Source organism: Ornithodoros turicata, chromosome 6 (genome assembly GCF_037126465.1).
Source record: "Ornithodoros turicata isolate Travis chromosome 6, ASM3712646v1, whole genome shotgun sequence".
In the NCBI taxonomy this organism is placed as follows: domain Eukaryota; kingdom Metazoa; phylum Arthropoda; class Arachnida; order Ixodida; family Argasidae; genus Ornithodoros; species Ornithodoros turicata.
This window is the reverse complement of record NC_088206.1, coordinates 21,988,860-22,016,755: the sequence shown is the minus strand read 5'-3', so window position 1 is coordinate 22,016,755 and position 27,896 is coordinate 21,988,860. Positions and strand designations below refer to the sequence as shown.

Sequence of the window (27,896 nt, the reverse complement as noted above, 5' to 3'; positions counted from 1 at the left end):
ACATATTTTTGTCGCAGCTGGTAGCGGCGAAGCGCAAAAGGACGCTCTTCCACTCCCTTATCCACCAATGAATTACGTGCTCTTGAGCTTACTTCGCAACGGGGAGTGCTGAAGGAAAAGTAACAGCGTCAGACAGGCTACGCCAGTCCCCACATCGCTTATCTGACTGATATGCGCCCTTTTTCTGTTATGATCGCACGGACGAAACACAGATAATCACATAGTACCTTGATATCACATGCTTTCATTTTTCTTCAGCACTCCCCTTTGCGAAGTAAGCTCAAGAACACGTAATTCGTTGGTGGATAACGGAGTGGAGTGGAAGAGCGTCCTTTTGCGCTTCACCGCGACCAGCCGCGACAAGAATATGTAAACCGAACCCAATTAATTACTCCAACAAATGACCCGCTTCAGTGACAGATTTTTCTCTAAAAGGTGTCCACCGAAGGGGACACCAAACGGGGTAGTACCCTTTTTAATGCCGACTGCGCCCTGCTTTAGAAGTCATGTTTTTCAAGAAACTCATTCGAATTTTGACTTAAATACTGAGTCACTCGCCCTTATTCACATGGTGCGCGGCTTGTAGGTGGTACAGGACAGATACTTGTAAAAAAGAAAGTTCTTCGATTGGAGCACCCATTCGCGAATTATTTAGCCCGGGGATTTAACTGAAACACCCTGTATATTCATGTGTATGTCTTAGACATTAGTAGGTCATAACAGTTTTCAGTTAGCATCTTTGCTGTTATTTCGCGACTCCAGAAAATCCAGAGCATTCCTGTAGGGCACCACTCTTTCGGCAAACGAGAGGAAGCTACGAAGCTAATAAAAGAAAAGGAAACAAGACGAAAAATAAAATAGTTATGTTCATGCACAATACGCAAAGTTCCGCCATTAGTTCCGTGTGAACCGTTATTTGAACCGGTTACTAGTACTCTTTTAACGGTTCAGTTCCGGTTCAGCTCCAGGATGGCGTCGACTGTTTAGGTCCGGTTCTGTTCCGGTTCGGCCAAAAATAACGGTTTTCGGTTCGGGTTCAGGTTCGGTACGGCCCTCTGCTCGCTCTCTATTAAAAGAATTCGTTTTCTTTTTTAATCAAAATGTCTTCGCGTTTCAGCTAGCTGCGAGATATGTCGCGATGTGTTCCCTCGCGACTGTTGCGCAGTCATCATTTACTAAACTCATTTACATTGAGCGGACCAGAGAGAAGCTCTTTTCGCACATGGATTGCACAGTACCGAACGGAATCGCCATGAATATGCAGGAAATTTTTCAGCAATAAATACAAGTTATGTAGTAAATACAGTCGGACCTCGTTTTATGAACCCTCGATATACGAATTCCCTCAACTTACGAACGGACTTACGAACGGCTTTTTCCGTGTATTTTGACCTCGTTTTACGAACCCTCGATATCCGAACTATGAACGGATTATTAGGGAACGGACCCAAAGTAGCCAAGCCATTCTGACCTCGATATACGAACGGGCGTTATGAACGTACAGAGGACCAGGCCAATGGACCGGAGGATAATGAAAGGTCCTCAGTACATGCTGCCAAGGTCAAACATACAATGTCCCATCGTCGTTACGTTCCACAAACATGATTCACCATTTCCTGAAAGAATAATTCGGGCGTTTACAGCCGAACGTTTGTGAGTTTGGACCAGGTCTCCGAGATGGAAACATCTTGCCGTTCCAAGAGAAGGCATTCAGTCCTGACAGCCGGTGACAAGCGTAATATTTGCCGTTGGAAACAGTCTCATCCGCGCGCGATACGGCACTTTGAGGACCGGGTGGATGAGTCAAGTGTCAGACTTCTGTCATCTCTTCTAAACAGGATAGACCCTGCAGAAAGTATGGTGCAAAGCACAATTACGCAGTATTTTCAAAAATAAAACTTATTCAAATTAATTTCCCGTGCTTTTTTAGGTATTTGTGCACTGCACTCCTCGGACCTCGATTTACGAATACCTCGATTTACGAACGATTTTTTGAGAAACGAAGGGTGTTCGTAAAGCGAGGTTTGACTGTATTGATGCGGAACAGTGCGAACTATAGCACGAATTGTAACTACGGAAAGATGTCTCAAAAACATATAAACGTATCGAGATTTTTTTTTTTTTTTTTTACGTAAAAAGACGTCGTCATGCGAATCGAGCCGTCCTCATCAACCGATCATTAACGAGACACAACGGCATTCTGCCCTTGGAATAATCATGAGTACACATTTATTCGTGCATCGAATACTGAAGTCTACGTGAAACTGCATCCTTTCCCGGCGCGCCCGCTTATTTCTGAAAGACCTGCCCCGTCAGCACTTGGCTGTCAGAAGAGAGATGTCGGCAATCCCCCCTTTCTCGACATCATCGCGCTCTCAGGCGCAGCGAAGAAGCCTCGAAACCTGATGACGCACAGTCCGTTCGGCGGAGGCGAACGGAAAGCCATCAATTTGCTGAGGGCACAACTGCAAGGCGATGCTGCAGTATTAAAGTGCTGTCCTGCACGATGAATAGCCGGCTATACGATTTCTATCCAATGTGTCCCGTCCCTCCGCTGTACGTGGTAATGTCTTATCCGATCACCGATGAGCGTTGCCTTTAACGTTGGGACAGCGTAATGCATGGCACATAGCCGGTGTTAGAAATTTTATTTTTTTTTATTCCGTGTTAGCGCCGGCGAAGCAACTGTGACTATGAGCGTCGTACAGACGTGGACAGATGGAGAGAGGACAACAGGAAGGAGTGGGGGACAGGGGGATTAGTATGCGTCCTGGGCCGACTTCAGGAGGAACTGTAGCGACATTCGTCTGGAAAGTCTTCGGAAAATCCAGGGAAAACCTCAGACAGCACAGCCGGTGACAGGATTCGAACCCGTGTCACCTCCCAGTCTCGGCCTGGAAAGTGATCATCCTAACCACTATGCCACGGGAGCTAGTTTAGAAAGTTTAGTGAGACATTCTTGTCGGCTAAGGAGCCCGCAGCGGTGGCATGTTCTGTTGTTTTATGGTTTCCTCTTCAACTTTTAAAGGGGTTGAGAAACCACACGGATAGAACTTTGTCTCTGGCAGAGTCTGTACGCCTTACTCCACGCACTCCGTACCCAAAGTCCCATCTCCTATTACTTTTTATGTTACAGAGTTTCAAAAAATCTCCCATTTTGAGGCCCCCGCCAACCGTGGCGCCAAACGGTGCCGGGCAGCTCTATGAAGTGGGCGGGAAGTGACGCCTTGACCAGTTGCTCTATGGCTCTACGTCATAGCCCTTCCGCTCATTGCACTTCGCCGCGTCGCGTCCCTGTTTACAGGCGTCGTCATGAGAACGGGAACTCCGCACTTCCGTGGCGCGCTCGGTACTACGTCATACCGAGATCGGGCAAGGAGGAGGCGAGCCAAGAGTTAAAGGATCACCTCATATTCAAAGCGCCATAACTCCGTGGCGCGGGAGCGCAGCGTGAAAGGGTATCGACGGAGATGTTTGGCACCCGCAAATCTACATTCCAAACATGATTTTGTGCAATATTTGGATTCGGATTCACAACCCGTTAAAGGTTAATTCTTCGGTTTCTAATTATGTTTCGTTTGCAATGTAATGCACGTTGAATATTGTTGGGAAGGGTGCTTTACGCACGTACGTGAAGTCACCGCGCCGTAACTGGAGTCTCTAACGCTTGAGGCATGGGAAAACGAAATTCAGAATCCCCCGTCGTTCACGATGGCCCTCAATAGATCATGACATCGATCAATAGATTCGAAAGCCACTTTCCGAAGTAGCCTCGGCCACGTTTATTTCTCAAAACTCTTAACAGCACAACACGGACACATGTACAGCTTGCGCAAAAAGTCCACGGAACACGCGAGCGGCGTTTTTCTCGGCGCCGCGCCACCCTAGCGGCGGCCAGATGTTGGCGGGAGCGGACAGGTCCATTCATTTTGAGGGGGCGCAGGGCATAACCAGGCAGCTACCCACCGTGGCGTTTGCAGCAATTACCCCACAAGGGCATGCCCGTGGAGCGTTTCACCAGGCAAATTCCTATCGCAGTTCGCAGCTGGAAGAATAGTCAAGAAGGAATAGTCAGGGCCGTTTTACTTACGGACTCGAGAAGTTCCCTGTGTACCGCGATGAACCCCATGTGCTGTAGCATCCTAGCCCGCTGTATAAGAAAGTCGCATGCCCAGCATAAGTTAATCGGAGGAGACCTTACTTTCCAATGGATCCCGTCTCATGTCGGCATGAGAGGCAACGAACGAGCGGACCAGCTAGCATCCTCAGCGCACCTCAGCTGCAGCCCTTCCTCACCAATTCCAGCCCACACCGACAGGCAAATGGTATTAAAGGGGTTCTGAAACCATTTCCAAACTTTTGAGGAAATCACCTGGTATATATTGATCTATGTGTACCGAACATGCATGTCAAAATGCTATGTCTCTGCGATCCCGCGTTACGAAACTATTGCAATCCAAAGGTCGCGAGCGGAGCGAACTCCTCAATCGCTCTCAGCCCTTAACCTCCTCGACGGTTTTCGGAGTGACGTCTCACGTTCGAGAAAGAAAGCGCATTCTTTTCTGTTTCCATGACGATGGAAGCTGTTGTAAAGAGGGAGACGGCCGCCGGACCACGGTTTCGCCACTGTTTCGCCACGGTGACCCTCGGGATCGAACATCGAGCAAGCGCACACAACTAAAACGTCACTTCCTGTTTGCCTTCCAATGTCTCTCAGCATTGTTCGGCGCCACCGTCGACGGTGGCTTGAAAAAAAATTGTGTTTTAAAAACCCAATAATAATATTTAAAAAAAAACGTTCAAGTGATGAATGTGGGACATTACGTGTCAGCTCCATGGACAACAACGTATGAAACGACGCCATCCATTTCGTGGGTTGCATTTGGTTTCCCAACCCCTTTAAACAGCTAGTTGGAGTGCGACATCCTGGTATACAGGATATCATGCAAAATCATCGACCCTTTCTTCCCATGAAAGGCCTTCCCAGGCTACGCACGGTATCTGCGTTCACCAACTCACAACTATGCAAGATCGGCTCTTGGGATGATGCGGTCACTGTCATCATTCGGAAACCGTCGAACATATCCTGACAGAATGCCGCGCATACCACACTATGCGGGAAACCTACCTTGCACACTCCAGGTCTGGCATATTGGCGGACATGCTATTCCCCGAAGGTTCTCATGCAGAACGAACTACCAAAACTCGCAACCTCGTGCGTTTTCTCCAGGAAACGGGCCTCGTGGAAAGATCCTCGCCGCATCAGTGTCAATCATCCTGCCCATACCTCACCTTGAACCTTCTCCTTTCCTCTTCCTTCTCTCTTTTCTTTTTTTTTTTTCTATGGACGTGACCATGCCCACTAGTGTGCGTCCAACAACGGCATGCTATTTCAGCATCACCCCTCGCGTACCCTGCTAGGGCCTAAAAATCCGCACTAGTGATCACGTACTCTCTTCCCGCCGAGCCGATTGACGTCACGCCGCGAGCCATCTCATTGGCACTCCCCTCGTCTCTACAGTGTGATGTGAACGTGATCCCTTCGAATGGGATTCTCATGAGGGACGTGTGCGAGGAATTCTAGGATCGTGCGTTGAACAAAGACCCCTCGCTACATTTCATCTCAGCTGATTCTTCATCTCTGAGAACTCGTGATATTTGTATTACGATCCGCTGCTACTCAGAAAATGAAAATTTTACGGAGGAACATGTTGCTGTGTCTGTTGATACCCAGTCTCGTCGCAGCCTGGGCGCTGCTCTCGGGAGAGCGTTTCCTTTGCGGCTTTGATCTGAGATGTACAGTCTGTACTTTAGCGACAATACTCTGTCGTCACAGCGAAGGCGTGACAAAAGCAGTGCTCCGTTCCATGAGAACTTATGAATTGTCTCTGAATTAGTGCAGACGCTGAAGACGCTGTCAGGACGAATTCTTTTCTGCGCTCGATTGATCCTACGATGGCCCACACACTGGTAGGCCGCTACCCCAGGGAGGAAGAGTCCTTGCTCCACAGGCTTCGACTGGATGTGGCGTGGGCCGTCAGGATCAGGACATTTTTTACGTTGCTTCGCCAATTCGATTTCGTCTTGAGCGGCAGCCGTCATAGAGTCCAACGTTGCAGCTTGCAAACTCTCGCCAACTTTGTCCTCGCACTTCTAATACAATTTGTAAGAAAGGAAGGGAAAGCCAACTGACGCTGTAAGTTCTCGGGCTTGAGTGAACCCAATTCCGACCACGAGACATCCTCGAACAATATTAGCATTGATGCTGTTTTTCGAATCTAGTGGAGGTTGTGTGCGCACAAAATGGCTAAAGGTGCAGAGAGGTGATTTGGTGCAGCGATATTCCAATGTGACACTCAGCCCCACTCTAACTTCTTTGTAGAAACGGAGTTGGCCACAAAACACGCAGTCTTGTGAATGAGTAACAGCAGCTTTTCCGTATTCCTCAATCACTTGTTGAAAGTTGATGACTAGGGTGGCTCGTTCACCATCTGCGGTTTCTGACACCGTCGACTGGCTTGTGTTGACAGGGGTTTCTGGAAAGTCGCACGCAGAGGTTGCGGACAACTTTCCCGTGTTTGGACGTTTTGAGGTAGACACCCATTGTGCTTCAGTGTCCATCACGTCCGCATCAACTGCATAGGACTGATCCCTAGAGGTGAAATTACAAAGACCTGTAAGCGTATGCGAGAGTAGGTAACACCAGAGCATGTAACCGTAACGCTCACTCGTTTCCTCTAGTAAAGTAAGGAATAGTATACCCAACGTGGGTCAGCAACAACGCACTGCAAGCGCAAACGCTGCATCTGGTCATTACTCACTTTCCAAGCTAAAAAGGAAAAACGAAGTGAACTTTTATTTTATTTTATCATTCTTTTTCTTCTTCTTTTTTTGCGGTGCATTTCGTGCTTTTCTTACGAACAAGTTTTGCACTGCTTTGGGGATGTTTCCACTTTAGGGATTGGACAACTATAAATTATGTCATGCGACGCCTACCTGTCAGAGTTTTCCGCCAATGATGTGGCAACAAGCCGCATCCTCTCGCGAGCTGTGGCAATGCTCCTTGCTCTTTTCGTTCGTTTCCTTGCCTTTGATGGACGTTTTCTTTACCTCGTCATTTGTGGATTGGCGGATCGTACGCAACTGGGGAACTTCCTCAAGAGTAAAATTTGCTAGCACCAACAACGGTAGCTTTTTTTATTTAGTTGAGACACTATACGATCCCTAATACGTTTCGTGAGCGAAATGTTCCACTAACACTTTCAGTCACGAGCCCTCGAGTGACATAGAGGATATGTTTGCAAAGAAAAACAAAGTCGGAATTCGTAATGTAGTTTAATTATCGGACAGTTTGCCCTATACACGCTTGCTCGCGCACCATGTCCCGTCCCCTCTCCCAGCCAGGTGCGAAAGCCGAGGTCCCTCTCCCAAAGCGGAAGCTGGATGTGGTGGCAGTAGAATGCAGCTGCTGCTAGCAGATGACAAACAGCCAAATTTATGGCCAGTTCACCGCGGAAACTTGAGTGCCTTGACACGAAACTTCAATTGAATGGTGATCAGGATCAACATTTGCACTGCTGGACACCATTATGAAAAGGAAAATTTTCTTCACCGACGTTATACCGACCGTTTTCATGTCGTCCCATAGGGCTCATGTATTTGTTTCCAAGGAAGCAAAAAATTGTATAAATTCAACCGTGTGCAGAAGATGAATTAAAAATGTGTCAATACCTACATGGTCTCTTCCATTATTTTATGCCCAGAGTTTGGCTACCTAAGGGCCGTGGTTTGCGAGATGAACTGGACACCGTGATACCCATAGAGATTACATTGGGGCGATTCCGCCTTAAGATGGGCCACCTTTCGTCACCCAACTGCCCCACCTGTCATGTGGAGACATTCCCCACCTGCTGCCTCACAGCACTCGTTACCGCCAACATGGTCTTCACCCATTCCCACAATTGCGGGACACCTACTCTTAAAGTTGGCTTAACCTGCGAACTCGATGCCCTCCATTGAAGCTATACATTCCGTCTGCTTTCCGTAAAATACCCATTAGTACTGAGGGTTTGAAAAAAGTGTCCACATCTAGGCGTGACGGCAGAAGGTTCCGCGATTTTCCACTAGTGGATTGGTAGCATGAGACCGTCACACTTTTTGTCCTGAGAGACTTATTTTCGCCATGTTGGCTTCATGGCAGAATACATTGGCGTGTCTTAATCCTTTAATTACGTCAAAACTAGGGCTTCCCCAAAAAGTGTCCACATTGGACATGAAAGACTGGCCTATCTTGTGCGCTCTGCAACTTTACGCGCAGTTGCAGGAGGTCCTAATTTTTTTCCCACGACGAAAAAAGTACGTGATAGGCCTACGATGGCTTTCAGAGTATTTCTAACCAAATTCTTCGCGCTGTGTTGTTGCGTTGTTGGTCTCGTGGTATAGTGAGCGCGTTACGGATTTGCGTTCTTGGGTTCAATCCTTGGTGTGGTACTTTTTTTTATACACATATCATATAGTATTTACACTTGCTCATAAAATTGGCTTTACCTGCCTGCAGATCACTACCGTAGGCGCGACGTAATTTAGTAGTTTCGATAAGATAGCACAGTATACGATTGGTTTATGCCTGTCCCTGTAGAAGCAGAACGGCTGAACATTCGCCAATATGACTCTTTCGTTAACTAGCTTAACTTGCGTAGTTGCAGCTCCTGTGTGTCGGCGACAGCCCAGCAGCTAGCGCATTGGTACTACATTGGTACTGATTGACGAACAGCAGGTCTGCAATAGCGATCTCTGGACGTCCCTGTCTACTCTTTCTTAGTTATAATAGAAAATATTCTCGAGTACATCGCTCATATTAATTTCCACTAAAGGCTACACTAAGGCCATAGCTGCCTTTGCATCATGAAATTGTTCACAAGTAGACCAATGTATCTACCGTGGCGTCGCTCATGATCATAGTCGGTGCCACCAATTATTAATATTAAGATCATGCCTTTCTCACGCGGACCAATCATTTCGCTTCACGAGCTTCTATAGCGCGATTTTTGATTTCGCAACGACATTCGACTATGGCGGGCTAGAAGCCCGCCATAATTCGACCAACAGAAAAGGCTTGATGCATATTTCAATTCTGAGCCACGCGTTGAGTTTTTTTTACCTGAGCACGAGCTCTCGTGCGTGCCCCGCGTGCCCACAGTGTTATTGCCGTGCAGATGACGTTAAAAGTTCTCTTTCTTATCTCTCCTCCTCGTCCCTCCCCGAATTTTTCCTCCTCCCATATCCTCGTGCAAATCTGTCAAGTCGGCTTTATTGCATGGTTGTCTCTTATCCCGCGAAGCCGGCTTTCTGTGTCGTGTCCATGAATTCTGGTCATGTACATAATGATACACGGAACGCAGCCAGGGACACGGACGAGGAAGTGCACAAACGATGGTCTTCACCTACGGTCGCGCATCACTGCCTCAGTATTTCGAACTTTTCCCTAGCTACGCTGCTAGGCCCCACACAATGGGACCCGGTCGTCTCCCTTTATTTGCCCCCTGGTGTTCCCTACGACATTGCTGAATTGGGCACGCTTATTGCCAGCCTCTAGTCGCCGCTTGTGCCTTATGGTGATTTCAACGCGCATAATGCCGTTTGGGGTAGCACACGCACCGATGCAAGAGGACAGCGCCTTGCGGACCTCTTCGCCGACAGGACTCTAAGTGTCTTAAAAGACGGTTCCCCTACCTTTCTTCAAGCCACGTACCTCTCCTCATGTCTTGATCTTACCGCTGTGTCAACATCAGTGGCTCGTCTCTTCGCATGGGGTGTAGATGCCGACACTCTTGGAAGCGATCATTTGCCCGTTATAATGGGCATCCGACGACCGCGTCACCCTGCTACTTCACGATCCATCACGCGAACCAACTGGCAGCTTTATCAGACCACACTGGAGTCGGCTTCGTCAAACAATGCACTGGGAAACCAGCAGGATTTTCCCCGTACTATGGCAGGTGCTGCGCAGGCTGCTACTAGCTGCTTCCGTGTCCCGGTGTGCTTCTCTGCAGTCGATGCTAAGTACGAGCGGCTTCGTCCTCTTCGTCGCCGCGCGGAACGCCGTGCGCAACGCACCGGTCATGCTCGACGCTGAACGCTGACCGCCTCGAAGCTCGGCGGGTTCAGAAAGCTATTGCGCGCCATCTGCGTCACCTTGCGCGGGACCATTGGCGCAGGTTCACATGCACTTTATCCCCTCGTACGCCACTCTCCCGGATATGGGGAGTACTCCGAGTCCTCTCTTCCCCTGTATCTCAGCGGAATCCGTTCCGCTCCCTGTCTCTCTGTACATCACAATCTGAACTACAAATTGCAGATTTTCGCGCAAGATTTACCACCAGCACCCCCAGCTCAGCGACGCCTGCAGTCCCAATCCACGCGCCAAGTCATCCGGTCCTGGACACACCTTTCACCTTCCCTGAACTTGAAACTGCACTTGCAGCCGCTCTTCTGCACACCTCCCCTGGGGGAGATCAAGTTACTTATAAGGCCCTTTGGCACCTTCCCCTGTCGGGTCGCTTGCACCTCCCGCGACTTTTCAATGAGAGTTGGTCCACCGGACAAGTTCCTGAGGATTGGAAGACGGCAGTGGTGGTTCCTATCCTCAAACCGGGCCAATCGCCGCACCACATTGACTCTTTCCGTCCCATAGCCCTCACCAGCTGTATAGGGAACACACTTGAACGCATGATTTTCACACGTCTCAGTTGGTTCCTTGAGACTGCTGAGCATTTCCCGGAGGTGATGGCGGGTTTCCGCCCGGGCCGCTCAGCTCTGGACTGTGTCGTCACCCTAGTCAGCCAGATACAAGCCAAAGCAGGGGGATTATTGACTGCCGCTGTGTTCCTCGATGCAAAGAATGCTTACGACAGCGTTTACCATGCTGTCATCCTTGACGCTTTTGCTGCAGCTCAAGTGGGCGGCTGCCCTCTGCGGTGGATACAAGACTTTTTATCAGGCCGCTATCTTTTCGTGCGCACCGTGACACCACCAAGCACCACGTGACCCGTGGGGTCCCGCAGGGCAGTGTCCTTAGCCCCCTCCTCTTGAATATTATCATGGCCTCCCTTACCCCGTTGCTCCCTGCTCACACATCCATCACGATATACGGCGACGACATCTGTATCTGGACTTCTGCAACCCGCCGAGATACGATTCAGCGCCGCCTGCAGCGCTCTCTACATGTGATTACCACCTACATTGCCTCCCGCGGTCTAACAGTCTCCCCGACGAAGACTATTGCAATGGCGTTCTCGCGCAAATGCTTCCGCAAGTATCCGCTCTACCTTGACGGCTCCCCTTTGATTCTTGCCACGTCGTGCCGATACCTAGGTCTAATACTCGATCGCGACCTAACGTGGTCCCGCCATATGAAGATGATCACTACAAAGGCGGCTGCCTCAGCTCACGTCCTCAGACGTATCGCTGGTGCGTCCTGGGGCACGTCCTGCTCTGATCTTCATCGCGTCCACCAGGCCCTCGTGTTGGGGACACTGCGTTACAGCCTCCCTGTCTTGCATGCCCTTAGCCAAACAAAGGAGCGCGAGCTACTTAACACCCAGGCCCGCGGCCTCCGCATTTGTCTGGGAGTACAACGAGCATCAGAGGCTTACTGTAATCTTGCTGAAGCCCGGGAAATGCCTGTTCCCCTTCTGCGGGATGCTAATACCCTTCGAGTATACAGGGTGTTTGCTCTAACGTGTCCAGAAATTATATTTAAAGCGAGCGATAAAAGAAAAGCAAGTGGAACTTTTCTGCTACTTGAGTAAGAAACAAGTACTGCTTCACTAGTAGCACCTGTTTCTTAGTCAAGTAGCTGAAAAGTAGCGCTCGTTTCTCTTTTATTGCTCGCTTTAAATAAAATTTCTGGACACGTTAGAGCAAACACCCTGTATACTCGCTATCTCACCCGTCACCCTCATCTTCGCCATATTGACGACGACTGCCCTGACTCAGCTTTCGGCAAGGCCATCGCCCGCATGAAGGATCATCTTCCTTCCTCCTCGACCGCTTCCTCTTAATGCTTCAAAAATGTGGACCTTTGCACGTCCTGATATCTGCTCCTCCATCCCCGATCTTCAGCGCAAGCGTGACACTGCCGCACCTATAGTCCTCCAACTCGCTCTCGAGTTTCTGCACTCCACGTATCTGAACCATCTCCAGGTATACACGGACGGCTAAGTCACGGCAAACAGCTTGGGCGCTGCATTTTATAACCCTGATAGTGACTTGCAGCAACCCTTTGCCCTCCCTTACCCAATGTCCTCTATGGAATCAGAACTCCTCGGCATCCTGTCGGTTCTACAGCCCTTGCTCGGTCTACCGGCTGCACAATGGGTTTTTGTGACTGACAGCAAGGCTTCACTGGATCTGCTCCTCTATTTTCGCCCCAGCACAATATGCACTCTCCACACGCTCATACTGCAAGCTCTGACACAACTCGCGGCTACTGGCCATTCTGTGACGCTTCAGTGGATCCCGGGACACGTAGGCCTTCTTGGTGACACCCGCGCAGACACAATGGCAAGACACGCAACATCTATCAGAGCTCTCCCTGCTACCCCTCTACCCCTAACGACCACTGCCTGTTCCCTGCACATTTGCCAGTGGCGCTGTGTCGTACCAGGCAGTTCCAAGCGAACTCTAGCTCATATAATCATTTCGTACGTCTCATTGACCACCTGCAGGACTTTACAATTGCCTGCCGTTGCAATAGAGCTGAAGAGTCACTCCTCCATCGTCTTCGAATGAATGTTGCACGCACACCCTCACTCCTGTATAAAATGCGCCAGCTGAACTCCCCTAATTGCACAACTTGTTGTGTGGAAGCCGACATTGAGCACTACCTATTATCCTGCAATCGGTACCTCTCACAAAGACTCATCCTCCAACACCACTTGCGACAGCTTGGCTACCCTAACGTCTCTTTGACCACCCACCCTGTTCGGCGCGGTCCTGCTCAACCAGGGGGCGGTTACGACTACCCTCTTGAGCAGCTTTCTTCGTGCCATCGGCCGTGCCTTTCCTTCCTTTTTTTCAATAAACATATCCCCCCCCCCCACCGGCCTCTCGTCCAGCCTCTAAGGCCCCTTTTGTGTGTGTTTTTTTTCTTTTCTTCTTTCTTTTCTTTTTTCTTAAAGGAATAGGAAGTCGGCCTACGCCTGACTAACCTTTCCTCCCTTTCTTTTTTTTTTCAATAAACATATCCCCCCCCCCCCCACACACACACACAACATAGTCAGGTGACAAAGGCACTAGTTCTGTTCATTCGGATCGGTGACCTTCTGGGTGAACTGTGATCAATTTCGTGGTTGTCTCCCTTTTTTGATTTCGTTTTTCTTTCTTTTTTCTTTCTTCGCTGGGAATAGCAAGCCGCCGTAGCGCAGGCTAACCTTACCCTCTTTTTTTTTAAATAATAAGCATATATCCCCACCATCACCACCACCAGCAGCAGTGAATGTTTTCTTCTATCCTTCTCTTCTATGATTTCCCTCCCTTTACTGTGAAAAGGAAGAGCCTTCAGAAAGGAAGCGAACCTCACATTGGGCGTTAAATCACAATTTACGAGAAAAAAAAAACTCCACCATGAAAGTAATGCATTACATGAAAATTGCCATAAATGGGAATTTATTAGTGCGATGTCATTGGAACCCAGCTGTAGCCATACAAAAACGCTCGTTTACCGTTCATATGTCAGCATTTAGGATGAGATTATTGATGCTAGCTATTTCTATCCGTGTATCGTATATATCCGTGGAGCTCCAGGCAGACGCCAACAAAAGAGGGAAAGAGAGCAAGGAAGGGCCACATTCCAGAAACGTCAGAAAGCGAAAGAAAGAGTTGCGAGAACCTCGAGTTCTTCTAAAGAAAAACATTGGTTCACCGCAACAGCCATCCATCTGTACACCAGCGAGAAAGCAACAAAGACACAAGAGCGACGCATTTATAGCTGGCTCATGTAGTGCCTTCAATGGAGGCCATCCACCATACAGCCAGTATCGAAGCATCTCATTCTTAGCTGCTCCCTTCGTTGATGGATCGTGTCCAGCCGTATCGCTGTGGTGTCCGAAGCGCGTTTTTCATTCCATGTTCGCTGAATTTTCTCCGACGGGAATGGATGGTTTCCGTGATTTCCTCTTTATATGCCGCCCTTGTCTTTGTTGCTCTTGATGGAGTGGTGTATGCATTGTGCTGGGCAGAGGAAGTTGGATGGTGTAACGTCTCTTCCGGTTACTTACGGCCTATGACGGGCTTTCTCGTTGGTGGACGATGAGCGCTTTACACTGCGGAGCTGCGCGTTCGGCGCTTCGTATTGCGTGTACGCGTGTGTCTGTGGGCATGTACAGGCTGTTTATTTTTATTCCTTACAGAATTTTTATTTACAAAACTGGCAGAGCAAAATAGATACCGTTTTTGCAGTTGAGTTATACGTCCAGGCTGACATCCTCTGGAAGAAAGTATGCAACTAACAAAATGACTAATTACCTAAAATTCATTAATGAACTCTTTAATTAGGGGATTTCCGGCAAAAGCGGGAGGTCAGAATGAGAGACCATCCTAGTTGAAAGCTGTTCCGCGTTTAAGAAATACTGAAACACGCGCGTGCGTGCAGATACCCACCACCGAATTTTGATATGCAAATGAGCTGAAACTGAAAAAGCGCGCCTGGGGAGCGCATCACTTTCGCCGACAGTGGCTTATCTGGGGGAGAAAGCGGTTTATCTGGCCCGCAGGTCGGCACCTACTCCAATCATCTCCATCGCACTTTAAATGCACTTTAAATAAAGCATATATCTATCTACCTATCGCTCCAAATCGCATGGCCTTCTGACGTGAAATGAGGGCTGTACCCCCTGCGTTCCAGGTCGCCGCGGTTTCGGCTCATTTGCATATCAAAATTCGGGGCTGGGTATCTTCACGCACGTGCGTGTTTCAGGATTTCTTAAACGTGGAATGGCTTTCAACTAGGATGGTCTCTCATTCTGATCTCCCGCTTTTGCCCGGAATTCCCTAATTAAAGAGTTCATTGATGGATTTTAGATAATTAGTCATCTTGTAGTTGCGTACTTTCTTCCAGAGAATGTCAGGCTGGCCGTAGAACTCAACTGCAGAAACGGCGTTATTTTGCTCTGCTAGTTTTTTTCTATAAAAATTCTGTAACGAATAAAAATAAACACCCTGTATAGTACCTCACGTCATGTACATAGGTGTCTGGCCACTAAGGCATGCGTAACCACAAAAAGAGAAAAGGGTATCAAAGGACAAAACACCGACGGTACATCTTTGGTGGTGCAAAGAGAAGTGGTTCGAACCTGAATAGTGGGCGTAAAACTGCCCCTTTCTCTCTTATTTTCTGCGCAGAGGTGCAATTTATCCATCATGTCACAACCAGCTGTGGAAATTGGTCGTTTATTTCTCTCGGCCCCTTTTATCTCAAAATTTAAATTCGCCAATTAGAAAATTAATTAAGGCCCAAATATAGGCTTACGCCCACGCCGTCCACACCGAAGCACTTCCCGAAAACGGACGTGCGTGTCTTTATTCTCTCGCTTCTCCGTTCTAATTGGACCGCTTAAAAGTACCATAAGTCATTCTCGCTGTTTTTGTTCCCGCCTTTTTTATTATGCTTTTTATTATTTCTTCTTCTTCGTTTCGGCGAACACTCGCAGTGCCGACAAGAGAACGAGAGCTAGAGAACGTTACCGTCCCTGTTCGATCCTGCCTCGGCGAATATTTGTAGGGATAAGACAAAAGAAAAATGCGTGTATAAGAATTCTCATACATTTGCCCCCCATATATACCTGCTTAACTTTAGCCCCTGGGCTTTCTGGGGTTGGCGACGTATTTTTCGACTCTCGACGAGGGAACTGGCGAACCGGAAAGACGTCACTGCGAGCTTTCTTCCGGTTCGTTTTGCTCCGTTTCACAGTCCCTCTTCTTTTGCATTTACTTGAGCAGACTGCACTGAGAGAAACCGATGGCCTAGAAATGGCGTTTTTGTTTCCTCCAGTAAAATGTTGTTATTTATGTTAGGGCTACAATTTCAGGCTCGGGGGGAAAAAAAGGCGCGCTCCCCTCTGTAAATATCGCCTTTGCACGCTCCAGATTCAAAGGCACTCGAAAAGAAAAGAAAACTGCGTAGTGCTATCGAATTGTGGAGGTTCATTTTCTTTCTTGCGTTTGGGCCGGTGCAGCTCCGTCGAACGTTTCCAGAATACGAACCTCTTGGTTTTTTTTTTTCTTTCTTTCTTTTTTTTTACCTTTTTTTACCTTTTCGCTCCCGTGTTGTAGTCAAGTGCCCGAACCAATAGGGAACGCAATTTGTTCACCACGTGCGTCGTATATTACTTTTTTTCTTCCTTCATCTTTCGATGCTCTTTCCTTGCTTTACAAAAAGAAAACCACTAAACCAGATGAAATTTTTTTCTTGTCTTTTTTTCGTTTTTTTTTTTTTTTTTAAGAAATAGGCAGGAAACAGCATACATCACGCGTGAGACAGCATCTTTCGAGCGTGTATCACAGAAATGATGGCTCGGAAACGCGACGTTTTTACGCAGGCTCCCGCTTTTAGCTTCCGTCGACCGTGTAACCTAACAACACACTTGGAGATTGCTGTGTGCGCGCTACTTCGGCATTAGCCGATCAAATATGTAGGTGGCTGACGTAAGCTCTCTTGGATTATTCACGAGCAAATCTGCTCCCGGGTAACCCAAGTTTACGAAGGAATTAGGTTGCGGCTTCTCTTCTGTATTGCGGAGGTGGACCGTTCTTGAATGCTTCACCGGTCAATCGAGACAATGGCGTAGGCGAGTTATTTTTGGATTTCAAGAGGGCAAGATATCCTTGAGTCTACGAACTGGAAAGATGCTGCATTCGAACTTGCTATTCAATTTCGTGGTGTTCATTTAATAAAGCTTAGTATTTGAAAATCCTATCCAATAAGGTTTCCCATCGAATAAAGTTCAAACGGTTACGAGCATCTAGTTTTAATCACGAGCATAGGTGCAGAAAGTGCGCTTGAACAGGTGAAAAAAAAAAAAAGACCACACACTGGAATATATACCAAACAAGCAGAAAAGAGAGAATGACAAAAAAAAATCAACAAAATAATGATAAGGTACGGACGGGCAAGGCACCTTACAGTTCTGAAGGCTGGAACCGGAGACACGGAAGAATTTTCTCTGACACAGCAACAGTTTATTGGGAATCAAGCGCTTATATCCCCATTACATTCCCGAAGGTGGCCCACGAGTTCACTTGAGAGTCACACGAGTCTTAGAAAACACGTGCCGAGCACAGAAGAGATTCATATTTCAAGTGAACTCGTGGGCCACTTTCGGTAATGTAATGGCTGTCAACCTATTTTTAAAGAGACTTCTGTTTTACGTACTGAAAGGAACACATGGAAACGGTTGTTACTAGAATCTTGGGAGATCGCCACGAGGGGAAACTGTGTAAGTAATCCCTCGCTCGTACCCCTTTCCCCCCTTCGGAGGTTTTTGGGGATATAAGCGCTTCATTCTCAATAAACTGTTGCTGTGTCAGAGAAATTTTTGTTTTCTTCCGTGTCTCCGGTTCCAGCCTTCAGTATGCACCAGCTTGTCTGCGCCTTCTCACTTCTCTCGACCTTACAGTGCATCACAACAGGCGAAAAGGCCATACAGGCAGAATGGGGGAAACTGGTTTCTGATGTAATATTAGGGGAATCGTGGTTAAATGGTTTGAAAGCCTCAACGAAGACACAGTTTTGGGTATGAGAAAAGCCTAATGGGTATCTGGCTTTTGGGCACAACTGTCTTTTTGGATTATGTGGTAAAAGTTCCTGCATGGTCACATCTTTTCAGTTATCATGGTCCAGTAGGGGAAAAAAAAAGAACAGGGCAAACAAATGCGTACAGGCAACCAAAGAAGAAACCGGGAGATTTTTTTATATAGTTTTTGAAGTTTTTCGATAACCAAGAGCAGTAAGGACCTTCCGTGCAGTCTTTGAAAGAAGGAAGTTCCTCGGGAAACAGCATGAGACCTTACAGCTTTTGGGAAAAACCGCCGGTGCAGTGATTCGTCACCTTCCAGATTCGACGTCAAAGGCGGCTGAGCCAGTGGAAGTGGTGGATGAGACCAAGATTGTATTTCGTCTCAGAAAACCAAAAGTAACGGTACTCAAAAGTAACGGTACACCCGCTCCGCTTCGAATTTAGAAAGTAACCGATCCCCGTGCCTTGGACGAATCCTGTGTACCTAGCGACGTTGTATTACTGTCCACCAATTCACCATGCAGCATATTTTCTATTGTACCGTTTAAGGACCAGAGAAGGCGAGAAGAGGTTCCGACCTTTCATTTTGCAAAGGTCGGGGTTGTCAATTTCTCGGGTATTTTGACAGAGTTTATCGCAGATATCTCGAGTGATGAACTTCAAAAAATTCCCTTGCATCGTTCTTGGCAACTTGCGCGTAGAAACGTACATGAAAATGTTGGGATTCAGCTCTCAAGAACTGTAACCCAGACCAGGTAACGAATCCATTACAATCATCACGCTGACGAAACCCGGCGATTTTCAGATAAATTCGATCATTTCAAGAATTTACCGTCTAGTATTTATCGGAGTTTATAGGATAAAACCGAAAAGTCGGAACCCAATTTATAAAACACTGCCCATTTTCGCAATACTGTAGGTATAACCTTTTTGTTTGTTGTTATCGTTGTAGATTTCGAAAGGAACTCCGCAAACATGAAGGATCACACATTATCTATACCCGTTGATTCTTCATTTTATCTCTCGCCGATCGATTGCCAACTACTTTACCTTTATGAAATACACTGCAAGAGCAGAAATTGACAGTATGGCGGAATAGGGATGTAGAAAACCGGACGGGCTGGTCCCCACGCACGACTCTCGGTTTTCTACCTCCCTAATCAGTCTACACTCTCTCCTTACTTTCGAGTATGGCGGAAGTTGCTCCACAGAGGGTGCTGTAGCTTGGCAGAGGAACTACATCAGTTCGGATTGTGTTTGCAAGGAGAAATTCGTCCAACCTTCATTTTTGTACAGTGCTACAAGTTTAGCTGTAACGTGTCATTTCGATTTCACTTCCCGTGGTGTCATTTCACAGTAGAGAGAACTCAATAAATAAAGTTGAAATAAGTTGGAGGTTCAGTAAGCTAGGGAACTGAAAAATGAATAATTAGAGGAAGAGACACGTGAACGCCCGGTGTTTAACTACATGTTGAACTCCATCATCATCTCTGTTCATCTCTGTTCAGCATCTCTGTTCATCGCACTGGTGTAGACAGTTCGACTTCCTCGAAACTCATTTTTTCACATTCAGATTTCTTTCACCATTTTTTCATTCTTTCCAATTTTTTCTTTATCGCACCATCACCATCGAGATTTGGGCTGAGTCTCATGCTCAACTGTTGTGGAAACTTGGCCAGCAGAAGCAATGTATGCCGGGTTGTCCCGAACAAAGCTACATATAGCGCTGAAACTAACGCGGACGAACGCCAAATTATTGCTGTTTGCTCTTCATTGCTGTAAGGAGGTGCGGTTCTGTGGGGGTTGCATTACGCAAACTGTACAGCGTTCAAAGGACAAAAGCGTTCCTACTTGGTGTTTTCGATGCTTCAATGATGCTGTGTCATTCTACACTCTAAAACAGGGGGAGATGTCGAGATAGGCTTGCCGTTGCTGGCCATACGCGAGTAGGCATCGTCACGACTATACATGCCGTTTTCACCGCTTAGGGTTTGGTGCCAAAACGACATCCAGTTTCACAGCAAACACGCTCTGCGCCAACCACTGTGCCGATTGATACAGTTATCGCTTCTGATTTGAGGAGAGAGAGGGTCGCATACGCCTTTTTGTGGCAATTCAAATTGCCACAAAAAGGCGTAGGCACCCCGTTTTCAACAAATCAGGAAAGCGAAAGATATAATTCTGCATGGCGTTGGTTCCGAGCGTCCTTAGTCGCGGAAGGACCGGAAGTCTTCGTGGCACCGGAAGTTGTGGCGGGAGCTTGTTTATGTTTACCCGATAATGTCATGTATAGCACAAAAAAAAAAAAAAAAAGAAGAAGGAGATGCCGATCAGACCGATGTGGACTGTGGATGGAAGGTACGCTGGGGTCTTTGCGCAAGTCCCGTTTCTTGGAGAAAACGCACGAGGTTACGAGTTTTTGTAGATCGTTCTCTAAAACTGAACTTCGCCACATGCACGGTGAAGGCCAACCGGTGGTGGAAAGGGCTCGCCGCTGTCGGCCTCACAGAGGTGGGCAACGTCACGACTGACGCCCCTGGGGGGATGTGCGTCTTGGGCCGACTTCTAAGGGAACTGTGCCGACATATGTCTGAAAGCGTCTGAGGAAAACCCAGGAAAAACCCCAGACAGCACAGCCGGCACCGGGATTCGAACCCGGGTATTCTGACATCGTCCTCGCCCCTGATTTGTTGAAAACGGGAGGCGTACGCGGTTTTCTTTTCTTTTTCTTATCAATTATGTAGTATAAGTGGTACAAAAAAGGCGTACATCCCCCGTTTTCAACAAATCAGGGGGCAGAATCATGTCATTCGGCATGGCTAGGGCCATGCTGTGCTGTGAAGTTCATTTTTAAGAGTGCACAATGATGCCGCTATGACACCCGATCCCCGGAAACCGCGGGGCGCACGCCTCCAACCAATCAAGGGTGCAGAACGGAATGTAATTCGGAATGGTGATTGGCTAAGAGCGTGCTATGGATGAAGTTTCGTTTTAAGAGAGAGAAGGCGAGCCCTTTCACCACCACCACCACCATCGTTTTAAGAGTGTGCAAAAATGGTTTCCAGTCTGAAAAACTGCATGGTGTGGATTGAAAAACAAAAAAAGTGAAAAATCATTGAAAATAAATCCTATGCATGGCATTTAACATGAGCGAGCCCTGTTCACTGATACACCACTCCGCTTAGTATCGCGTCTCGAAACTGTCACTCGTATAGCAGAGATTACACACTGTTAAAACAGAGGGGAGTAATGTCGAAACTGGCTTGCCGTTGTTGGCCACCTCTAAAAACTGAACTTCACCGCACCACACGATGAAAACCAACCACAGCACGAAATGATATCGTTATCATTCCTGATGTGCTGAAAACAGAGGGTGTACGCCCATTTTGTGGTGGGGAGGACCGTGGACAACGACGAGGATGGCACCCGCTCCTGAGTTCTACCAGCACCGTCCTAGTGTGAGGCCACGCACATCTGCGACATCATGGGACTTTCCATCATCGCCGGTCAGGACTCACGTTCGGGTCACCAAATATAGAGGCGGTGATGTTCCTCTACATGAGTCCTGACCGGCGATGATGGAGAGTCCCAGCGTGCAGACGTGCGTGGGACGACGCGCTTCACAGGCGGCGCCACAGCTCCATGGCGTTCAGCGGCTCTTACGGGAAATATATGCAAACATTTCCCCTAGCATGCCGTTTGGTTGGTATCGTTCGCATATGTTTGCGCGTTGTTGCGCGCAGTGCAGGGCGTTCCTAGGTAAATTGTTACGATTTTTCGAGTAGCGATGTCAAAAAGCGAAGAACATTACTGGTATTCGGGCACGTTGACAATGTAAAAGAACAAATCCTCGGGTCAGACGTAGCGATCTCAGGGAAGTGCGTGGCACAGACAAGTCGGTATATTTACCCGCTAACTGCAGCTGCTATAGTGTATATTATCACTTCCACACTCTTAAAAATGAACTTCACCGCATAGCACGCTCTTAGCCAACCATCATCTCGAATGATATCGTTATATGCCCTGATTTGTTGAAAACGGGGGGCGTACGCCTTTTTTGTGACAATTATGAACAGCAGAAGTGTCACAAAAAAGGCGTACGCCTCCCGTTTTCAACAAATCGGGGCAGATAACGATGTCATTCCAAATGATGATTGGCTAGGAGCGTGCTATGCGGTGAAGTTCATTTCTAAGAGTGCATGCCTACTCAGATAAGAAGCAGGTGGGCATTGTGCTAGAAAAGGATGAACATTTCCTCTCTGAATTTATGCACAAGCTATGAAAGCTCATTTGCATCGGCCAGTCTAAATTGAACAACACATGTTGATATGTTAGATGCTCTCGTTCCATTTATTTATTTATTTATTTATTTATTTATGTGAATACCTCAAATGCCCGCGAGGGGCGTTACATGAGGGGGGTGTGAACTAATAATACAACAAGCACTATCACATAACGAATATATTAATATAACTAGTACGCGAGGTTACATATGTGAAGTAACACACAAACAAAATAATACAAGTAAATGAGACACACTTTATAATTCAAAAAAAGAACACAACTGTCTGCGAAATGCAGAAACATCAGAGATGGTGGCAATGGATTGGGGAAGGTCATTCCAAATGTCAATAGCATGTGGAAAGAAGGAATTGAGAAACTGGGATGAACGACAATGGATATGCTCAACTTTGCATGTGTGATCAGTCCGGGCGGAGATGTAGTGTGCTGGTGCAATGAAAGAGGGTCGGATGGCTTGATTGATGTAAAACTTGTGAAAGAGACACAAACAAAAGTATCTTCTACGGAGTGCAAGAGGGGGAAGATCGATGGATGACTTTAACAAGGTAATACTAGACGGATATGAGTAGTTGGACAAAATAAAACGGGTTGCACGATTTTGATTTGATTTAACTCCAAATCATTATTATCATATTGTGCGGAAGGAAATAGCCTCATCTGCATCATCATCGTCATTATATTCGTCACCTTGATCTTCACTCGCGGATTCGTTCCTTGACGAGCCTTTAACGCATTAAATCCCAGTGTCAACCTAACAAGATTGATATTATATGTTGCAAATTGTTTATGTACGTTCCATCTAGGTAAGGCGTACCCCCTCTCTTCAGCGAATCAGAAGTGACAACGATGTCATTTCGTGTACACTCTTAAAAATGAACTTCACCGCATAGCACGCAACTAGCCAACCGTCACCTCGAATGATACCGTCATCTGCCCTGATTTGTTGGAAACGGGAGGCGTACGCCTTTTCTGTGACACTTATGCTGTTCATAATTGTCACAGAAAAGGCGTATGCCTCCCGTTTTCAGCAAATCAGGGCAGATAACGATATCATTCGAGGTGACGGTTGGCTAGTCGCGTGCTATGCGGTGAAGTTCATTTTTAAGAGTGTAGCTGTTGGTTTTCAGTCTCGTATGTGGTGAAGTTCTGCTTTCACAGTGCACAGTCTACCCCCTTTCCTCGCCCTAATCAACCACCCAAAACAGAACATTAAGGGACAATCGCTTATCCTCGCGTCATGCACTGTAAAAATAAATTGAAAAAGGGAACTCCAAAAGAATGAGAGCGGCCGTTGCAAGAAATGATATCTTTATCACTCGTCATTCGCTCAAAATAAGAGGAGTGCACCTTTTTTGTGTCCTTATGTTGTTATAAAAAGGTGTACGCCCCCTGTTTTTGACAAATCGCAAGCGAGAAGGATATCATTCCGTGAAACTGTTGGCTCTCAGCGTGCTACACTCTAAGAACAGAACTTGAACACATAGCACGGTGAATACCAACCATTGCACAGAATGATACATTTGTGAAAATCACGGGGCGTACGCCTTTTCTGGAACTGCATAAGTGTTCAAAAAGGCGTACGCATCCCGTTTTTAACCAATCAGGAGGGCAGAACGATATCATTTGGGATAGTGGTTGGCTAAGAACGTGCTATGTGGTGAAGCTCTGTTTCGGCTTCCCCGTGTTATGCAGACAATGCTCCATCGGTTACACACGGGATCTGCGTTCACGAACTCGCAACTGTTCAAGACGGCTGCAGGGAGGACTCCAGTTGCGGTCACTGTAATCATCCGGAGACCATTGCACATATCCTGACAGAGTGCCGTGCATACCATACTACTATGCGGGAAACTCACCTTCCCCACGCCAGGCCTGGCATACTGACGGACGTCCTCTTCGCCCAAGGTTCTTATGCAGAACGACTTTCAAAAACCCGTGGCCTCGTGCGCTTTCTTCAAGAAACGGGCCTCGCGGAACTCTAGCGCACCTCTCATCTACAGTGTGCCTCCGTCCCATCATTATAGGTCATCCTGCCTATGCCTCACTTTGAAACCGTCAACTCTCCTGTCCCCCTCTTTTTTTTTCTTTTTTTTTTTCCGCTATAGTCGTGACGATGCCCACTTGAATGCGGCCATCAACGGCAAACTATTTCGACACCCCCCCTCTGTTTCGGCTCTGTTCTGGCCATGTCACGTCGAGACTGGGAGGTACCCGGGTTCGAATCCAGGTGCCGGCTGTGCTGTCTGGGGTTTTTCCTGGGTTTTTCTCATACGCTTTCAGACATATGTCGGCACAGTTCCCTTAGAAGTCGGCCCAGGACGCACATTCCCCCAGGGCGTCAGTCGTGACGTTGCCCACCTCTGTGAGGCCGACAACGGCGGGCACTTTCACCAGCACCACCACCTCTGTTTCGGCGGAACAGCACCACCGTCCTTAATCATTCTTGTCATTGGTTAGCCACTTCTTGACTTTCATGCCAGCTGATTGGAATATGCTCAGTGTCTGCTCGTACAACGTTACGGCATATACGATGACTACTAGGTGCTATATGTGCGTTTCGGCCTCACCCCCCTCTCCCTGTGTTTAGAGTGTATGAAGTGGAGTGCTGTTTTTAGACAGGAGACCTGGATCGGCAAACGAGTGTTCTCTGTTTGGTTTTAGTTATGTTCACATGCGCAAACGCGTCGCAAGCAATGTGGTTTCAGTGCCTATGCTCCAAATGTGGCGTCGTAGCGAACGTTGAGCACGTCCTAACAGAATGTGAGCTCTACGAAACGGAGAGGCGGCAACTCTCTGCTCAGCTGAGTACTGCTAGCCGACAGACGTTCAACTTGGCTGCAATTATTGGCCCATGTCAGAGCCACGTGCAACACCGTCGAGGTCTTCTGATGTTCTTGGAGTTTCTCTTGTCTACCGGTGTGCTCCAGACTCTGTAGGGTCCTCCCTGTATCTCAATGACCATTGGTGCCTCTTTCATGTTTTTTTTTTTTTTTTTTGTCTTCACCTTCCTTTTTGTGACGTAGCACAGCGCAGCCAGTGGAGGAGAGCTCAGTTGTTGTACTTGCACATAACTTTAACCTCATTTTCATATCTCACATATAATGTTTCGCGCCTAATGGGGTAGTGTACTGTTCTCCAGTGGTGAATGACCCCAGGTCATAGTCATGATTTATTTGTTGTTGTCGTTGTTCAGTACAGAAGGTTTTTAGAAAAACATGCCCATTTTTACGTCAATATATTTGTTATACGACTGGCGCAAAAAATTTCTCGCCAAGCCAGCAAAGTCGGTGTTCCATTTACTCAAGCAGGGATATGATCACGGAGGTGACCCTCTGGTACACGGCCCGGAAAGAACGACACTGAACGACGGGAATTTCCAAGGCACATACCAGACAGTTATTACGAGTAGGGGGTCTAACCGGCTCCTAACATGCACATCATTCCGTCTCACAGCAAAACGACGGCGCGCTAAAGACCACTATAGAGCGCTACTACGACACAGTCTCGTAAGACGGGAATATTAGTCTCAGTGCTGCCGCAGTTAGGACAAGAGGAATTCTGCGTCGTGCCCCACTTCGCAAGGCAGTCTTTCGATGGAAGAACACCCCAGCAAGTTTTCCAGTGAAAATCGTATTAATGTTTTCTTGCCAATGAAAGGCAAAGTGCTCCTGAGCGATGTCGAAACAATGCCGAAGAAAAGTACTGTTGTCCCCGTTAATTTCCCACAAGTCGAGTTTTGATTATTAGTTTACCTCACGCTATGTGACAAGTTCGCCGTCATTCGTTTGTGCCAATCTTATAAGCAAAATTCAGGATGCGTTGACAGCTACATGGGGAAAGAGACGAACAGTCGATGGTATATAGCAGTACTACAAACGCACGTTTAGGTTTTCAGAGTGATTTCGCACCACCATTGTCACCATAGCGCAACATAGCACATATTTGCGATTTGTTGAGCATTTCAACAAATCACCCGAAACCATTGATGAAAAATTGCTCAATGCACAAAATATGAGATGCATTTAGAGTGGTGCTAGTTCTCATAACCACACCTTTCGCTACCGCAAGTCCTAACACACACACACACACACAAATAGAGATACGATGATGAGATGGGGCAAGTCCTAAGAAACGCCAATAAACCTACAATTCCCAGTCCCGTTTTATTGTCTTCGTTATTATTTTTTGTGTGCGATATTATGGGTTGGAACGCTCAAACTCGAGGCTTTCCTGTACGGTGTACGTGCAAAAACGGACAGGAATAGGGCATGCACTGAGTTTCACGGCGGGGATACGTAGAATCGTTAAAACAACAAATATTGCACCGAAGTCTGTGTGTATGTTCTATGTCCGCCAGAAATTTAGATACCACACGGACGAGAAAGTTGTCCCGTCTGAAAAGGCAGCGGATAACGTCCGTGTCTGTCCCGCGGAAAGGAGCCGCGCACGCAGCGCGCTTGGGGGAAAAAAAGCGTCACACCGCAGACAAGGACGGCCAGGCGTATGGGACACGGACTGCACACACGGGTGCCCACTGATAAAAAGAAAAAAGAAAAGAAGAAGAAAAAGATAAAGAGAAAAGAAAAAAAAAAAGCTATTCCTATCGTCCGTGTTTCCCGACCGTCGAGAACGTCACGGACGTGTGAATCGCTTACACGTCTACCGAGAGCACTCGTGAAGACAGACACGTGACGCTTTCTTTTCCTTAGGCCTGCTTCACACGAACGTTTTTCTCATCCGTGTTTTTGGCGGAGCCACAACGGACTCATTGGAACCTACGGTGCTTGTGGTTCTATTTTTGAAGTAAACGGACGACAAACACGGTCGTGTGAAACGGGCACTTAACAGGAACGTTTTTCGCGTCCGTGTTTTTAACGGAGGCAAAACGGACCCATTGGAATCTATGGGGCTCGAATGCCATTACGTTGTGTTTTTGTGGCTCACGGACGACGAACGGTCGTGCGAAAACGTCGTGTGAATCCGGCCTTATGCCGGTTCCTAGTCCTAGGTTCCTAGTCCTAGTCCTAGGTTCCTAGTCCTCTGCTATCAGGTCAAGCCAGGATTCAGAGGGGGTGTCCCTGAATGCTGCTCTTGACCGTTCTTGTTGTAAATCCTTTTGTGTTGTCTCTTGCAGAGCCTCTCAATGTTCGCTCCTTGGTGTTCAACGAGACGGCTGTCCGTATTTGTTGGCTCCGGCCGTCTTCGGGCAACGTATCGGGCTACGTGATCAAGTACCGAGCGGCCGCAGACAACGCCACCTCGTACGTGAACGTTACCACCGACGCCCAGGATAAATGCACTCCCGTTCATGACCTGAAGCCCTGGGCCGAATACGAGTACCGCGTCTTCGGCTGGAACTCCCGTGAAGAAGGTCTCGGCAGTCCCGTCGATCGATTCGCCACCAGGCTGGACTGTGAGTGCTTATTTTGTCGAATGTCGAGTTCTAGAAACTGGTAGATTAGATAAGTCGTGTTTATCACCGCTTTGAAATTCAAAATATTTTCAAGTAGCGCTGCAGTATCGTGTTACATTAGCTGTGTTGGAGGACAGCATACAGGGTGTTTGCTCTAACGTGTCCCTGAATTGTATTTAAAAATCTAGACGTTGTACAAGGGTGCTGCTTGCTGCATTGGCCTTTGCGGCACTTTTGCCACCAGGAATGACCGATTTTGTCAATTTTCAACTGCAATAAATTCAATTTTTAAGATTGATCTCGCTAATTTGCCAAGTCATTCCCACGTTCTTTTCAACGGAAATGGAAAGCGCATGTTCGATTTACTTCGAAACATCACTGACGGC

The 27,896-nt window shown here is 47.5% G+C and overlaps 1 protein-coding gene across 1 annotated transcript in view; it reads left to right on the top strand.

Annotated features, from left to right (window-relative positions):
• The window catches only part of LOC135396417 (adhesion G protein-coupled receptor E1-like), a 300,114-nt gene that overhangs the window by 241,743 nt on the left and 30,475 nt on the right, over nucleotides 1-27,896 (top strand). The window contains exon 4 of the mRNA XM_064627383.1: nucleotides 27,232-27,510. Within this exon, the coding sequence (XP_064483453.1) occupies nucleotides 27,232-27,510 (279 nt within the window). The remainder of the gene's footprint in view (nucleotides 1-27,231; nucleotides 27,511-27,896) is intronic.